The following is a 17,671-nucleotide window of genomic DNA, read 5'->3' as shown; positions in this document are numbered from 1 at the left end:
CAATATGTTTTTTCATCTCTTTCTACTAGCACAGCTTTATTAAATAAAATAAAATGGAAATAAGTCATACATCTCAGAAAAAAGGGGAAATGTAGTTTTAAAGAGGAAAAAAACACCCTTGCCTTATTGGCATGATTTGTATTAACTGAAATCCAAGTGATAAAAACTGTCATTTGGGATATAAAGTGATCTATAAAACAGGAAAATACAGTGCATTGGCAAAGTTGCAAAAAAAATAGGAAAGCATGAGAAGTCTTATGAAAAGAATATCAACAAAATAAGAAGCATGCCTGCAAAGACCTAATCTAACTAGCTGCTATTCTAATAGTAGCAAACTTAACTATCTGAATATGGAAAATATTGCACTGGCATGTGGCAGTTAAATGACTACTTAAAAGAGAAACCTCCTGTGGTACCTTCAATATACAGACAAATTGAAAGGCAGTCTTCTCCCTTTGTATTAACTCTCTTTTCAATTTCATTCTCTTCCACACAAAATACTAATTAGTTCTTCATATTCATGAATTACCTTGTTTATATTGGTTTTACAGTAGCTTTTTGCCAGGTTTTAAAAATCCTGGCTCTAAAATCACTAAAAACACTTTTTCACATCACTCTGCTGAAGGAATGACTAAAAATATCTGTCATTCAGATTTTTTTTCCTTTCTCTCATTTTTTTAATATATTTTATTAATTTTTTACAATAACAATCTTTAATGCTTAGTGAACAATGTGTTGTCTGGGTTCATATATTTAAAAATAATCATAATTAATTTCTATAACTGATCAATATGCTAGTTGATAATATATTTCCTTGATTATATGTTTAGTCATATAATATTCCATTTAGTCATATAATATTCCATCTGGTAAATTGAGTCACATCTCTTAAATCTAATTCTAATCTTTTTTTGCCAGGTTGCTTTCCAAATCAGTAGGTTTAGCTAATAATAATAATAATAATAATAATAATAATAATAATAATAATAATAATAATAATAATAATAATAATAATAATAATAATAATAATAATAAAGTTGGAAGGGACCTTGGAGGTCATCTAGTCCAACCCCCTGCTCAGGCAGGAAACCTTATACCATTTCAGGCAAATAGCTTGCCAGGTTGTATTTTTGTAGATATTGTTGGGGATAAAAAAGACAAATTAAGTAAAATATTCATTTTTTGTCTCCCATGCTTTAATGATTCTCCTGACAGCTCTTTAATCCATTTTATTAAATCTTCTTTTTTGTCCTCAAGTTTGTTTTGAAGTCCTGGAAGGTAAAACATCTTTTTTATTTCCTTTGTTGTAGCAAAATTTTGCAGATTTTCTTTTGTTTGTATTAAGTTGTAGTTCTCTTCATTTGTGGCTTCCATATTTAAGTCATTTTCCTCTGATTTGTATTCTATTGTCTCATTTATTGGTTCATTATCATCATTTTTGAGCATTGTTTAATTGTGAGTTTAGGCTAGAGATATGTCCATTTATGTTATCTAAGTTGTTTTTAATCTCATTGTGATTTAAGACAATTGTCATTTGAATTTGTCACAGCATTGCATATATTTTCTCCTGGAATGTACTTTGTCTTGAATCATTGTTCCTCCAGATCTCTGATGTTCCACGCTGGGGTCTTCAGCAGGAAGTGTTAGGTGTGGTTTTCTGTCACTTTTAGATAAATGTACAATATCCATTTTGTCTCCCTCCTCTAAGTAGTTATTCACCGGTACCATAGTCTCTTTCATTAACTTTATCAAAACAGCCCATCTTAAAATCCAAACAACCAAATCTTGTGTAGTTCTTATCTTTATATATAGTTTTTGTAATCCAATGTTTCCAATTATCAAAGCACCACTGAAACCAGTATTTTGTAACAGTTCTTCTTTTCAGGGGTCTTATGATTATCAGCCAGCCAAGATTTCAGTCCAAAGTGTTTAACCACCTGACAGCTTTCCAGTAACTTCCCCTTTAGAAGGCCAAGATTTTTCTTTCTCTGCAAACAGTCTTTAGCTTAAAATGCAGCTCAGTTTATTTATAAACCCAGAATGTCAACAGTTTCTAAACATATAATTTCACTCTGTAGAAGATAGCCCAATGCTTTGTTCCCAGCTGTTTTTTGCTATTTCTGGGCATCTTGCCAAATTCTGAGTCAATCTTGCTATAGTTTTCTCTAATCCTCCAGTGGGTGTCAGTAGCTGTTCTTTTTCCAGCTTTTAAAGCAGGGGTGTCAAACTCAGTTTCATTGAGGGCCGCATCAGCATTGCGGTTGCCCTCAGGGGGCAGGGTGTGTATGGCCAGGGTGGGCGTGGCCTACTGGGTGGGCATGGCTAGAGTGCATATGGCCTACTGGGTAAGCATGGCCAGCACTACATCGTTCACATCAAGGGTGCCTATGGGGGCCTGGGCAGGAGTGGGACAGATCTGAGGGTCTGGTGGAAGGAGGGTCTCTGGGCCAGGGCCAAGGCAGTAGGGGCCGTTCCTTCACTGTTTCCAGGATGGCTTCGCGGGCCACATGAAACCACTTCGCGGGCCGGATCCGGCCCCCGGGCCTTGTGTTTGACATGTCTGTTTTAAAGCAAAGAGTTCTTGTTATTTTATAATTTCATCAATACTTTTTCAGGTATGGAATTTTAAGTTTTTTTAGTTTTCAAATTTATCCAGACTATAGTATTTTTAACCTCATTTCAATAAATTTTGTTCCCCTCCTGTCTATGGGAGGGTGGGGGTGTAGTCCCCTCCCTTCTCACTTTGGGAGAATTTTTGCTTCTTGGGAATCTTTTCCAGGAAATCAGATACAAAATAGGACAGAGATGATTGAATTCCTCACCCAGTTTCAAGCGTGCTGTTCACCGTTGTTCTGGTTAGTGCCTTTGGACTTTGGCTGCAAGTAGCTTGGGCTGGCCACTGAGGTGTGGCCATCCTTTCTCCTGTTGGGTTAGAGGGCTTCCCCTGGATCGAGCGGGACGACCGCTGTCATTCTGCGATCATCAGGGCACCCCTCTTTCTTTGTCACCTCTCCAGGGCAACTTTAGATCCATTTAGGGTCCCCTGGCAGGGCGAAACTAGCCGTGTGGTGCAGAGCTCTGCAGTCCCTGGCTGTGCGCTACGGCACAAAACCGGAAGTCCTTTCTCTCAATTAAAAGGCATTGTGGAGTTCCTCTCTTTGACTTCTCTAAATGCAGAATTCACAATACTGGATGCAGTTATATTATTCCTGGCAAATAGCAGCCTGGCTGCATTTAAATATCTCCAGTCAAAGAGAGTGGCCAATATCTCTCAATAACTAACAGTAAAGGAACAGGCAGTTAAGCAATATGCACAGACTAGCACTTGGTAGAGCAGCTATGAAGGCCTTGGAAAAGATATTCAGATGCTACAATGTGCCTATATCTATAAAGGTCAGAACCCTATGGAAGTGAAAGTTAGATTTTGAAGCAGCAGCATATGAAGAGTACTGATACTGTTGAAATTCTGTGTCAAAGACTCCTGAGAATACTCCTTGACAGCTAAGAAAACAAGCAAATGGATCATTGAACAACTCAAGAATTCTGAGGCACAAATGATCCAGCTCATACTTCAGACACACTATGTGAAGACCAAGTTCTCTGGAGCTGGGAAAGTGAAAGGGGAAAAGAAGACAACCAACAGTAAAGGAGTCAATTACTGTGGTTATGGGTGCACCACTGGAAAGAACTGAAGGACCAGGTGAGGGACAGATCATCATACAAAAAAAATCTATCTATGTGGCTGCTAAGAGTCGACACCAATATGATGGCACATACTACAGTATTTCACTGTTCTTCTTGTGGAGTTTCTTCTGAAGTTTTTCAGAGAAGTTACTGAAATATGAATGAAAATCTTGCATACATGGTTGTAGCTATAAATGACTGGCAACCTGACTTGGCTAAGGCTCATACTGTTAAAAATATTCAGCAAAATTGTTCATCAATTTCTGTCAAAAGAATTGTACATTAGTAGATAATACTATCCTCATTAAGCTAATGTTTAAAGATTTAGTTCTTTATAAATACCACTTTAATTAAAACAGCAGACACTAATTCACAATGGGAAATATAATCTATTGATAACATTTACCTGTGGACATAATGTAGCTGATGTACAGAATCAATTGCTACCACCATTTCAGCTAAATAAAAGCGAGCCATTTCTTCAGGTAACCGGTCCTCAAATTTACTGAGCAAGGTAAGCAGATCTCCACCAACATAATAATCCATAACGAGGTACTAGGAATATAGAAAATAATTTTGATAGAAATACAGATATGCATTAAATATAACAAATTGGTTAAGACCAAGAGCTGCCTTCTCAGAATGAGAAGGGTAAATCTTCTGGAAACAGGTTCTTTGTATATCCTTCATCATAATACATCTCTTTCAAAAAATTTGCCCCAATATTTTTCTTTTCTAGAGAAAGACTATATTAGAAGTACAGTAATACTAGAGCAAAACACTACAGAAGAGCTTTGCTATCAACAAAAAATATTCCATGGCTTATTCTTCCCTTAGATCTATCTCTCGTCTGCTACAAAATACAAAAATAAAGTAGATAATAGATAATAGATAATCTTTCTTTATTGTCATTTTTTACTGTGGGCACAACGTTACACATCAAAAATGAAATTTAGTTGCCTGCTCTCAAAGTGAAATAAATACATGACACACACCTAAAACATACTACATACAACATATGTATAGACCCACACCCTTACAAGTACATAACAATAAAATATTAAATACTGTCCATCTTGAATATATAATGGAAGGAGGAAGCCTGAGAGTTTACAAAGTTAATGCTGTATGGAATGAAACTGTGGTTGAATCTGGATGTTCTGCTATGGATACCACGAAGCCTCCGCCCAGAAGGTAACAAGGAAAACAGGTTGTGAAGACGATGAGTAGTGTCCCAGATAATCTTACGGACCCTGTTCAAACAACGCTTCTGTGCTGGAGTGAGATATGAAGTGTCATGCTACTCTTCAAAGTTATAAAAAAGGCAACTTATAAGTATGGCTAATTTACACATAGCTAATTTATAAAAAACTCCACTTCCATATCAGTTCTTGGGATCATATATTACTAAGATCTGATGTGTTTTGACTGTAGCATTTTTTAAAAAAAGGAGTAAGATGGGCAGATATTCGAAACTGTAATGACATTCATAAGTAATATTCAACATAACCTTTTAAAAAAATAATTGGGTCACATTACTGTAGCGCTTCACAGGTGGCTAACTTCTTGTGCCATGAGCAGCTGGGTAATTGCAGCTTTTAAATCCTGCTAGAAGTAATGTCATGTGCTTCGATAACTCATTTTTCCATTATGAAATTATATGCAGATAATACAGAAGATACAATTTTGTGTCTATGCATTGGAACAATTAACAACTGCTTGTATGGTGGCTACTTAACTATTTTAGTTATCAGTAAACAGTATGTTACAAGTAAACAGGTAAATTGAAATTAGACATTATGTTCAAAAGTTACTTTTAAATAATACTCACTAAATAATTTTCATCCTGGAAGGCATAGTGCAATGTTGTAATCCACTGATTATCCCCATTCACCAAAACATCCCTCTCTTCTCGAAAACAAGCTGTCTAAAGTATAGATAAATATAATTATTATAAACAAAATGCAGAGTCATTTAGAGTTCTTTTCATTTAAACAATAATAATTGAAGATATAGGAAATAAGATTATCATATAAAAATAATTTTTCATTACAACTATGATAATCCAAAGCAAAGAGGGTATAAAATGTGACTAACATAAAAATTGTTTTAAAATCATAAAATTGCAACATCGGTTCTTGTAAAGCTACAGCTGCATATTAAAAACAAGAATGGCAAGAAGTATGAAACACAGCTACATAGTATCAATGTCTCAAGTAAATTAATGTCTCAAGTAAGGGTACTACTATCAAAAACACACTGTCCTGGGTTGCCACTTAGTAAATCCTGCATAAATAGTAAATGAAGCACCCTCAGAATAGCCATTCTTCCTATAACTTAATTACTATAAGAGAAAAAACAATTATGAGGAGACTGCATATTCTGAATTTTCCAACAGTTGGATTCATTGAATGACCTGTATTATGTATAGAATTAATATGTCACAATCAGGACTAGCAATTAAGAATCTCACCAGAACTAAGAAAATGTAAAAAATATAAAAGAAAATCAAAGAATATAACAGTTTTTTTTCCTAATTAAAAATTACATCAATTAGGCAGAAGTACTAGTGGGTTAGGACGCTGAGCTTGTCGATCAGAAGGTCGGCAGTTTGGCAGGTCGAATCCCGAGTGCCGCGTAACAGAGTGAGCGCCTGTTACTCGTCCCAGCTTCTGCCAACCTAGCAGTTCGAAAGCACGTAAAAATGCAAGTAGAAAAATAGGGACCGCTATGGTGGGAAGGTAACAGCGTTCCGTGCGCCTTTGGCGTCTAGTCATGCCGGCCACATGACCACGGAGACGTCCTTGGACAAGCGCTGGCTCTTCGGCTTTGAAACGGAGATGAGCACTGGCCCCTGGAGTCGGAAACGACTAGCACACATGTGCGGGGGAACCTTTACCTTTACCTTTACCTTTTACTTTTTTTTGATGTATCAAACATCTTTAATCATTTAATATGATTTTCTGTCTTGATTTAAACCACTACAAGGAGCAAAGGTCAGTAAATAAGTGATGGTCGTTTTCCCAAACAGATTTGGCAACATCAAAAAAGAATTTCGGAATACAAAAGCATTTAATTTCTTGTCAAAAAGCTGACTTTGTCAATCATCTATTGGACACTATGCAGATGATTCTAATCCAAAAGTATGAACCAAACAGATAAAAATGGATACCTACGTCTGGTGCATGTAAACCTTTCTGGCAAGTTGTTCTAAAACACAAGTAATTTATTGGAAATTTGATCTGCATGTTGTCCTGTGATCAAACATGTTTGAGTGTTTATAAGACGAACAGAAGAATAATAAACCTGTTTTACAAGATGATTAATATAGACCATTCAACAGAAATAAATTAGGAAAATGAAAACTATGACAGTAACATACTGTAAAATTTCCTACTCTTTCAAGATATATTACATTCAGAAATAATCTGGGTTTTTCCTTTAAGTTTGTCAGATACTAATTAAAAGAGAAAAAATGTTAAAAACTTAATAGCCACTTGACCATTCCTTGAGTCTTACCTCCGCTCTTTTCAGCATTTCCCATTTATTTAATATTTTCATGGCAAATACTTTATCTGCATTTCTTAATTTCACAACAGCAACCTGCAAAAATTAAATTATTTTTTTAAAAACGTGGACATAAAATATTATTTTCTCAGAATGCCATTGCAGATGCATTTATAGTTCCACAATTTATTTTAATTATAAACAAATACAGCTAGTCCTCACTTAATGGTTAGTTGCTTAGCGACCATTTGAAGTTATGATGGACATCCCCAGAGCTACTTACAACCCATTTTTGACGTTCTTATGGCCTCACCTCAATCACATGATCACATTTTGGGTATTTGGCAACCATCTTGCATTTATGACTGTATGCAACATCCTGCGGTCAAATGACCATGATTTTTGGTTACTTTTGCCAGGTTCCAGTGTTTACTTCTGATTTCTGGCAAAAAAAGCTCATTGGGGAAAATGGACCAGTTTAACAACCTGTGTTAACTTAACGACCACAGTGTTCACTTAATGACTGCTGCAAAAAGGGTCATAATCTTGCATGCAATTACGTGATGACCCACTTAATGTCTGCCATGACTTACGAGTGTAATTCCAGAGTGTAATTACAGTCATACGTTAAGCACTACCTGTATACCACCATGGTGCAATACTTGTGTTTTACCAAAATAGACAGAATATATTACAATTGTTAACATTTTTCCAATATAGTGGAGCTTAAAAGTTTGTGAACCCTCCTGACCTTTCAATATTTCTGCACAAATATGACTGAAAAATTCATGTGTTCCTCACAAAAATCCTAAAATTAAATAAAGAGAACCCAATTAAGCAAATGCCTCCATTATCGGCATGCTATAAGTGTCCCTCAGTATTGTTAACCAGCCGCAAATGCCCAGTCCTCCATGCCAAGGCCCTCCAACCAGCCAGCAAACTCTACAAAGGGGGGGGGGAATCCATTGGGGGAGAAATGCCAGCAACAACGAGAACACAGTACATAGAGTGGTCACAGAAACAATAAGCGCAGTTGGTGCCAGGCCCACAGGCATGGCAAACATGGTTAGCACAGCCAGGGTAACAAGCATGGCCCATCATCTTGTCCATTACTCCAGCCTCCAGCCTAAGCAGATTCAAATCTAGGCCCAAGCCAAACCAAATCTGACCTTAATCTAGGTAACTGCCAATTGAAACTTTCTGTACAGCTATACAACTTAAAGAGGACAATCCGTCTGTGGCCCCTGCTGTCTCCATTATACATAAACCTTTTGAAAAGGCCCTTAATTCCTCTGCCCATCTGGATTTCTGTACACAAAATTATACATGTGGAAGGAAAAGACACATGGTAACACTGGTATGTAGGGGGATTTTCAGTGAAAGCATTGCCACAGGCATAGCTGTCCTTTCAATAATTGCCTTTCAATAAATATAATGTAAAGTCTTAAAATGAACGATGGGATAAAAAAAGACATGGGGAACTTTTATTCTAAATACAATATTGATAATTTTTCTTGTTTTAATAACACTCAATTAAGACTTATACTTCCTACATTCTTAAAAATTCTTTATACTAAAATACATTCCGAAGATAACAAACCTAGATATTTCAAAGAAGTATTTACTATATTAGCTTCTAGTCCAAGCTTGAGCTCAAATAACAAGTTCATACTTTGTAAAACAAGCTTAAATGATAAATTGTCTTTTAATGCTTTATAATACTTTGACCTGTCAAAGACATATAAAACAGAATAGAGAGACGTCACTTTGCAAAAGTGAGCTTATTTTATTTTTATTCAATGTAAAAAAGAGAAAAAGGTGAGAAGCCTCATAAGTACACATTTCTCATATGCAAAACTTTTTATTATAATGTATTCATGTAAATAATTAATATTTAACTAATGTTTCATAACAATGGGAAATTAAAGTATATTTATAACTAATATGTTTTCTTTTTCTTTATTTTATTGTTCTATTATTTTTATTTTATTGTTCTATTTCTTTACTTACACTTTTTTTTAAACTTCCTTTTTATTTCTTCATTTTTTATTATTGTAAACTCCCTGGAGTAACTCTATGGCAAGATAGGCGGCAAATAAATTTAATAATAACTATATCCTGTGATAATACTTCTAAACACCATAAAACATCAACATCTGCTTATCCCCGATTCTTGGGAAAGACTCAATACGTGGATAAAAATACCAAATCCAATCTGAATATCTGGGTGACTGTGAGGAACCATAATGGATGCATTGTCATAAGAATAATTCTCTTACTACTCTGTCATTAATAGTTCTATCTGTTTATCTATCTATCTATCTATCTATCTATCTATCTATCTATCTATCTATCTATCTATCTATCTATCTATCCATCTATCTATCTCCTCAAACAAATGAAGCAAAACCTGCAATTCATTAATAAAAGAAAAAAAATCATTTTCACAAGGGTCTAAAACTTTTTGGTACTGTGATTCCCCTTAAATAATGAATTTGTATGAATGATAATAAAAATAAAGACAATTGATAAAATAACAGAAGTTTCCTCAGTCATGTGTATCTGAACTGGGAAATTCTGTGTTCAAGTCATCAAGACTTCAAAGGGAAACCGGAGCCTTTCACTTGTTCAAGGCTTTGCTTTATTGTTAATTCCAAGACCAACTGTTTTTGATTCTCACAGTAGCAGTGTATGAATGATGGCATCCTTATATTATTGAATGGGAAGCAGATAATGATCTCTTTATTTACTGGCATTTATAAACTGTTCAAATCTTGAGGACAGTAGATGGTAGACAACAACATAGGAAAGTATATAATCAACATAAAAAGAGTAGAATCTCTCAACAGTATTATAAAATACAAATGTAATTAAAATAACCAAGATGATTAAAATGACTAAAGGCATCCACAATTGCTTTTTGAAATTCCATTTCTTCTCCCCACTGGTACTATCCATGCTTCTGTTGGTTAAATTACTGGCATAGACCAAAATAACATTGTGAATCAACACAATTCAGTCTCGGTATGATGAGAACTTTCACACTGAACATGACAAATATTATGTTACAGAGATGCAATAAACTGTAAAAAATAAAAATTATTTCTATACCTCAAACTCGTGAAATCATAGCTTGTATCATCCAATTCATAACTGGAAGGTAAGAATGCCTTTTAACAGTAAGAATTATAACTGGAGAACAGGAAATCTTAACTTATATAGAGATGATAAATTTAAAATTATAATAATTTAACTCCGTAGCCCTGACGCTGGTATTTGTTCCTATACATCATTAGGAACTAATAGTCAGGCTATTGACATAAGCGTAACTTTGAAACATTAATTCAAACATTTATCAATTTCCCCATGAAGGCAAAAGTCATGACCAGAATGAACCAGTTTTTTTCCAACAATATTGCTCAAAATATTTCATCCATAAGTGTGCATGCTTATAGGCACATAGAACAAAGCTGACTATCATGCTTGCAATCTCCCCTTCCCTTCAAATGTATAGAAACCTTAAGTCTTGTGAGAATTATTACTAGCTTAATTACCTACTGTTAAGTCTTAGTAGCTACTAATCTTATTAGCTTAAAGCTTTGATCTAGAACTAGTAATCAATTAATCCAAACCTCTCTTTGGATCTTTTTCCACAATTTTAACATATACTATTAAATATTGCAAGAAAAAAGCCAAATATTTTTAGTGTCCATTATTAACTGACAGATTAAACTGATCCCAGCCATGTAATTTTGGACTTTTTAACTCCAAACAGTAGTTTATATTCTATAGAGTGGTCTCCTATAGAATATAAAATGCTGTAATAACAGCATCCATCTCCAAGAAGCTGAAAGAGACGTAATTCTCATGACTCCCATGTTCATAGGAGAGGAATAAAAGTGGGGCAGTGGATCATGATAATGGATAAATCCTACAAATAAGATGTAAAATGCTCTTATGTGGAACAGTTAAGATGTAATGCATGTTAATACAAGGTATTTCAAAATGGGTTAGTTCAAATTCTGTTTTGTCTCAACTGGAAATTTATCAGCATCACTGTTAAATTCACACACACACACACACACACACACACACACACACACATGATAGCTGAAACAGCAAGTAGACTAGAAATGTAAAGTGATAACTACATAGTTTCCCTGGCCTCTCAAAAAAGTCTGCCACTGTGATTTATTAAAACTGAATATTTAATGTTTTTAGAAGTGTGTTTTCCTCCATGAATAGCCTGCTAAAAATCTGTGGTATGTGCTGATATAAACATTTTGGTTTTAGTTTGAAGGAAAGAGAAAAGGCAAAATTCTTTTTCCATATTTCCCACAAATAGTTATTGCCATCTGGCTTGCTGTCAAACGATTTCTTCCTCTTTACTAAGTTAGGTCTCTTGTGTATTTATATATTAACATACTTGCCTTTCCTTCTTCAAATATTTTAATGGATGAAGATATCTGAGGGGGAAAGAAATCTAACAAATTCCTATTGCTTCTTGTGTAGGAATTTTTAAAAAAAATAAAATATAGAAAAGTAACCAGGGTATTAGCTGTTTTGCATTGATTTGCCACGAACAGTGGCAGATATGCATTGTCTATCCAGACTAGCACAAACTGTCCTTGCCTTGAACTAAAGTGATGAAAAACTGGACAGCTGCATGTAGTTTGTATTCTAAATTAAGAAAAGGCTTCGTTCCTGCACAGTAGACTTATTTTCTCTGTAAACTATATCCATATATTCAGAATGAAGGTTATATGAATAACCTTTAAAAATTAGAAATATTCCCTCTTACCATTTATACATTCTTCTTATATCTCCACAGCAAACTTTATTTGACCTTGGAATTAGCTTGAAAGCAATAACTTAAGGCTTTTCGGTTGAACTTCATGCTGTTTGTTGTTAAGGTTATAGATTATTTTATTTATTTATTTATTTTATTAGATTTATATACCGCCCTTTCCCGAAGGACTCAGGGCGGTTTACAGGGTATTTAAAACAAGAAATACAAAAGTTAAAAACAATTGGGGGAGGCACATAATTATACAGGGAGTGTAGCAAAGTCTTACTAAAAGTTTTTGTGGTTCCTTAGAATTTTTCAAATGACTTTTTGGAAACAATCTAGAAGTTAACATCAATGTTTTTATTTTAAAAAAATAGTTATTATTATTATTGTTAACTGAATTTTTGCCAAATCTGAGTGCACAGTTTCAGACATCAAGACTTGCATCAAGAGGCAAATAAACAGAATGCTGATCTTAAAAACATAGATTTTATGTGGCAATTAAGAAGTCAAATAGTGTTCTCAGAAGGAAAGCTAGGTAGGTCTACCAGATGCTATCAGCATATTTTATCAAAGTAAATTTTGTTAGTTTATAACCTGTCTTTCCCCCAGAGCAATAGGTAATCAGAAAAATAGACCTATGAGTTATTCTGAGGCGAGAAATAATAACTGAAGATATGTCATCCAGTTAGCTTCAGTGGGTGCGTATGAACCTAGGTCTCCCTAATCTTAATCCAGCAATTAAACTGCTACATATTAGCTCTCTAAATTGCTTAAACAATTACTGATATATATGAAGAGATAAAACAGAGTCATCTAATATGCTTTGGAAACCACTGTTTTACAGTGAAAGAAAATTTTCAAATAATGTACATTCCTTGCAGCAAAGGAGTTCAACTTCTTGAATACTCTGTTTGTCTTTTCTACCTTTAGGAAGCAGAATGTTATTTCTGAGTTAAAATTACTAGTATTTCATAAAAAGCTAAGGATACCATACTAAGCAATATAGATATTGTACAGACAGTAAGAAATTAACGATAACCTTGCCCTGATCCAGATTGACCAGGCCTGGAAATTGACTCTACAGGTACGCTAAAACTATTTTTATTGAGATTAGCTATAACAACAGAATTTTGCAAGCTGGATCTCCTCATTCTTCTTCTGCTTCAATGACTCAGGGATGCATATATCTCAGATGTTTCTGAAAGTTATCTCATTATTCTGGACTTTAAAAAAAGTGTTTCAGCCCCTTTGGTCTAGGTAATGGTTTCTGTATATCTCCATCAAAGTCATCTTCCTTACTCTCTACATAATGTCACTCAATCTATGACTACACCTCAAATAACAGATATCTTGTAACATCAAGGAAGCCATTTACAATAACTCTGACCAATGTAATACTACAGCAGACATCAAGGAGCCAAAGTGGTGCTAATATCAGAATCCAGAAGATATCACCCTATGAGGCAAGGAGCATATGCTCTTTCACTGACTGATGCAAAATTGACAATGGTTAGCTTTGGAAGGAAGATGCAGACTGAATGTAGAAATTCTCTCCGTTCTTATATAAGACCCCTAAAGGATAAGCAGAGGCAGGTGAATGGGGAGCTCACATATTATGGTCAGGAGAAAACTCTGGATATTAAGGAAGTAATTTTCAGCTCATTCTTGTGGTCCTTTGGCCACAAAACATTGTCCATAACCAATACCTTGTGTTCATCACTAACAGTAACTTTTTTGACAGATACTTGAAGGATTGTAATGCCTTTTTACTTCTAATTATAAAATCACAATTTACTAAACAGGTACAAACTCAAAAACTTTGTAAGGTGAAACTTTCTGAATAATGCAATCTCATAGTATATGATCTTCTCAATCCTATAATGTATAGTTGATTACCATCACATATGATTTTGACCTATATGTCCCTTAAAAGTTAACAAAAATAAAAGTTAAATGGCATTGTCATAATGCAAAAGATTTATAAACTATAGCATGAAAGGGCAAATGTATCATTAAATCTAATGACACACTACATAGAGTGTGCGTTTATATGAGAAATCTCAGACATGTCTTTTGCAATTTAATTGTACGTATTATGTTTCTACAGTATTAGTATATTTTTTACAATAGATGGTCCCAAAATATACAATTTCCAAATCTTACCTCTCCAAAGGCACCTCGGCCAATCACCTTCAATATTTCAAAGTCATCTTTATGCAATCGCATTTGTTTCACCTTAGATGTGAAAGGCTTGGCTGAAAAACAGAAAAATATTGATCACTTTATCTAATATAACTACTTACTAAAAGTCTATACAATTTCAGAAATTGTTGCTATAACAAACTAAGATAATCTACTATCTGCTGACCATAAATGGATTTGTGGACATGGTCATGATAGAACAGGGGTCCCCAAATCCCGGTCCATGGTCCGGCACTGGGTTGCGCAAACAAGTGAAGCCCCATCTGCTGGATGCAGGCAGCACACAAACCACATCCTCTCTGGTCCTCAGAAAAATCTTTTTCCACAGAACCGGTCCCTGGTGCCCAAAAGGGGGCCTCTGTGATAGAACATTCCAAATGTATGCTTAATTTTTTTTTACTTGTAACATTTTTTTACTAATGGTTGCGAGAAAAGTCTTAACATTAAGACTTAACAATAAGTCTTAACCTAGAAGACTTATTTCAGCAATTTCACATAGCGGATGTCCTAATAATTACTTGGCTAAAAATTGTTCAATTTTTGTAAATAGCAAAAAGGGACTGTTAAAATATTCCCCTTTTAGCACTGCTAGCCTGAAAAACGAAAGCCTTCCACAGTTCTATTTTTAAGTTAAAAACAAAATAAAATTTGGATACAATATTTTAGATTGAGATATAATGCCCAAAAATGAGGGAATGGTTCACATAGCACAAATTTGTTGGGAACTGCAACACCAATTGCTTTAATAGCAAATTTTCCTTTCTAATCCATCTTATCCGTCATTTTAGCAATGTCATATAGCTAGAAAATAAAAAAATACAAAAATTCACCCTCTTAAAATAAAGTGGAAAGACTATTGAATATTGCCTTTAGATTCTTTTCAAGAGTTAAAAAAGTAATATTAAAAAGCTTTTATTCCTGCTGATTACACAGACATGACCATTCAATCAGAGAGCCAATTTGGTCTAGTGATTAAGAAATCAGGTTAGACACTAGGATACTGTGTCTTCTAGTCTCTTCTGAAACATGAAAGCTAGCTGGGTGATTTTGGGTCAAGTCACTTTCTCTCAGACCAATTCACTTCACAGGGTTGTTGTTGTGAGGAAAATAGGAGGAGGAAAAGATAATAGTAACAGACCTCTCACTTCATTGCACTCGCATGTTTTAATTTTTATTGATTTTATTGCAATTTCATTGCTCCATCATTCTGTGCTGTCCAGAATCATTGAGAGGTAGTTCTTAATTGCTGCTCTGGCTTTGTGGAACACCCTCTCTTAGAATATAGACACAGTCCATTCCGTCTTAACATTGCAGAAGCTGCAGAACATGGAATTTTCCAAAGAATGAATTTTTTTACTACCTTTAATTTAGTTGACTTTGAATTAATTGATTTACTTATGGAAAATGTTTTGAATTCTTTTATGATTTAGCTATTCCTTGTTTATGCTTGTGCTGTAATTTTCATTAATTTTTAGTTGCTTTGATTTATGTTTATTGGACATTTTTAACTATTAGGAATGTTTTTTTTCCAATTCTGTAAATTGGCATGAATCTATATTGATCTGGCAACAAGTAGAATAAATAAATGTAGGAAAACAGATTGCATGTCTGTTTTTTGTATTTTTAATAAGGGAGCATGAACACAGTTCTCATCCACAAATCCTTAAGCAAAGTCATAATTGCCTTAGAGCATACAGAAATTAGGTACAGCAGTCATGCACTACCTGGAAAGGAGTTTAAGGGGTTGCACAGAGTTGCAGACAATTCGTGCCCCTCTCCTACTTCTAAGCATTTGCTCCTCCAACTACAAAGGTCCTAATGAATAAAGGCTGTGCGGGGTACGTGGCCTTTCACGCATGCGCACAGTGCCAGAGCATGCCGCATCTGTGAACAGGGCTGCTAACGCACCAATTTTGAAGCTGCTCTCCTTCCCCTCCGGTCTATGAGCCCGGAAAGGTTGGAGACCTCTGCTCTAAAGGTCAATGGTGAGGAATAAGTGCTGAAAATCTCAGGATCAATCTCTGGCATCTGAAGTTATGATCTGTTAACAGGTTCCTGGACAACCTAAGAAAGCTGCAGTTAATCATAGTGGACAACACTAAAAGAAAAAATATACTATGTTGATGTGTTCCAGTATCAAGCTGCCTGTAGCATGGCTTAATTGCTTTACAAGTAGCTACTATTTATGACTATCACTATGTATGTTTTCTGATACATTATACTCTTCACTTTTACATTATATTTTCTTTTATTCCATTTGTTAGTATAAATATATAAAAATAGATCTGACGTTAAATATATAAATATACACTGAAGCTGAGAATACTTACTGCATCTGGAAAAAAATGGGTGAAATCTTTAAAAGCATATTTGTACATCTTTTATGTGCCCTAACAAAAGTTGTTGATTTTCCAAAACTGAACAGTGTGTTTAATTGGAATTTTTTGTAACTTATCCCCAAATGTCCTTATTGTCAATCAAAAGGTTTACTTGTTATTATGAAGAATGGCATGGAGTAATGATTTCTGTTAGACAGCTGAATTAATCATGAATCCCATAAATAACAGAGATTAAGATCTTTAATGTGCAAAGGACCGGCAAAAGTCAATTTATAATAAAAGTAGCCAATAAAAGTGTCTGTAAGCACTTGGGGCAATATTTGTAACAATGATATACAATGAGATTTACAGAAACACCATCACAGAGGAAACCAGTAAAATACTGCTGCAGAAAAATGTGGTACAAAAGAATTATTTTTCTGCAAACCTTTCCTTTCTAAACCTTCTGTGCATAAAAAAAATGAAAGGGGCAACAAAACTAAGGTAAAACAATACATTCTCTAGTATTCATTACTTTAAACAAGAGAGAGAAAGCATGAGTGTGTAAAAGTAATTTTATTTGTTACACAAACGCTGTCAACAGAAGAGAAAAACAAAGCATGGAATGAGGAAGAGGGAAGCAAGCCTTCACATATTCCAAAGGCACTTTAAAACTGGCTGCCAAAATTCTATCCAGCAAATGAGGAGAAAAAAAATGCTTGCAGCAATGGAAGATGGATAACAGAATGCTATTTAAACCAACACTAAATAAATAAATAAAATAACAATGTCTTTCTCAGTTTTATAGCTACTATTATGTTTTTACTCTGCAGATACATTCTTCACATATTTTTTCAGTCAAACAGAAAGTGACAGCATTTTGTAACTGAGTCTCAAAAAGATGTGGTATTTCCTGAAAATACTAAAGAGTAAACACAGATTCGTATTTTACAATGGTATAGATATGTAAACTATATTCCTAATTACATACAAAAAGTATGTTTCCAGCTAGGAGAAATTTGGAAATCACCTTATTTCTAAATTTCAAAAAGGAATTCAAGATTTGCATTTAGCATCACAAAAGCTCCAAGGCTGTACTCAAAGCTTATGTAGCACTAAAAAGGAGACCAGAATAAAAACTTATATAAAACAATAAAATTAAATTTTA

General features: G+C 34.5%; 1 protein-coding gene across 4 annotated transcripts in view; it reads right to left on the bottom strand.

Moving 5' to 3' along the window:
* The window catches only part of CDC42BPA (CDC42 binding protein kinase alpha), a 153,821-nt gene that overhangs the window by 102,382 nt on the left and 33,768 nt on the right, over positions 1-17,671 (bottom strand). For all 4 annotated transcript variants that reach the window (XM_081335744.1, XM_081335741.1, XM_081335743.1 and 1 more), the window contains exons 2-5: positions 14,147-14,238; positions 7,204-7,287; positions 5,516-5,611; positions 4,091-4,239 (exon numbers count right to left, since the gene is read on the bottom strand). In XM_081335744.1, coding sequence (XP_081191870.1) covers positions 4,091-4,239; positions 5,516-5,611; positions 7,204-7,287; positions 14,147-14,238 — 421 coding nt within the window. The remainder of the gene's footprint in view (positions 1-4,090; positions 4,240-5,515; positions 5,612-7,203; positions 7,288-14,146; positions 14,239-17,671) is intronic.

This window comes from Vipera berus, assembly GCF_964194415.1.
Source record: "Vipera berus genome assembly, chromosome: 1".
NCBI classification, from domain to species: Eukaryota; Metazoa; Chordata; class Lepidosauria; order Squamata; family Viperidae; genus Vipera; species Vipera berus.
This window is presented reverse-complemented; position numbering and strand designations above follow the sequence as displayed.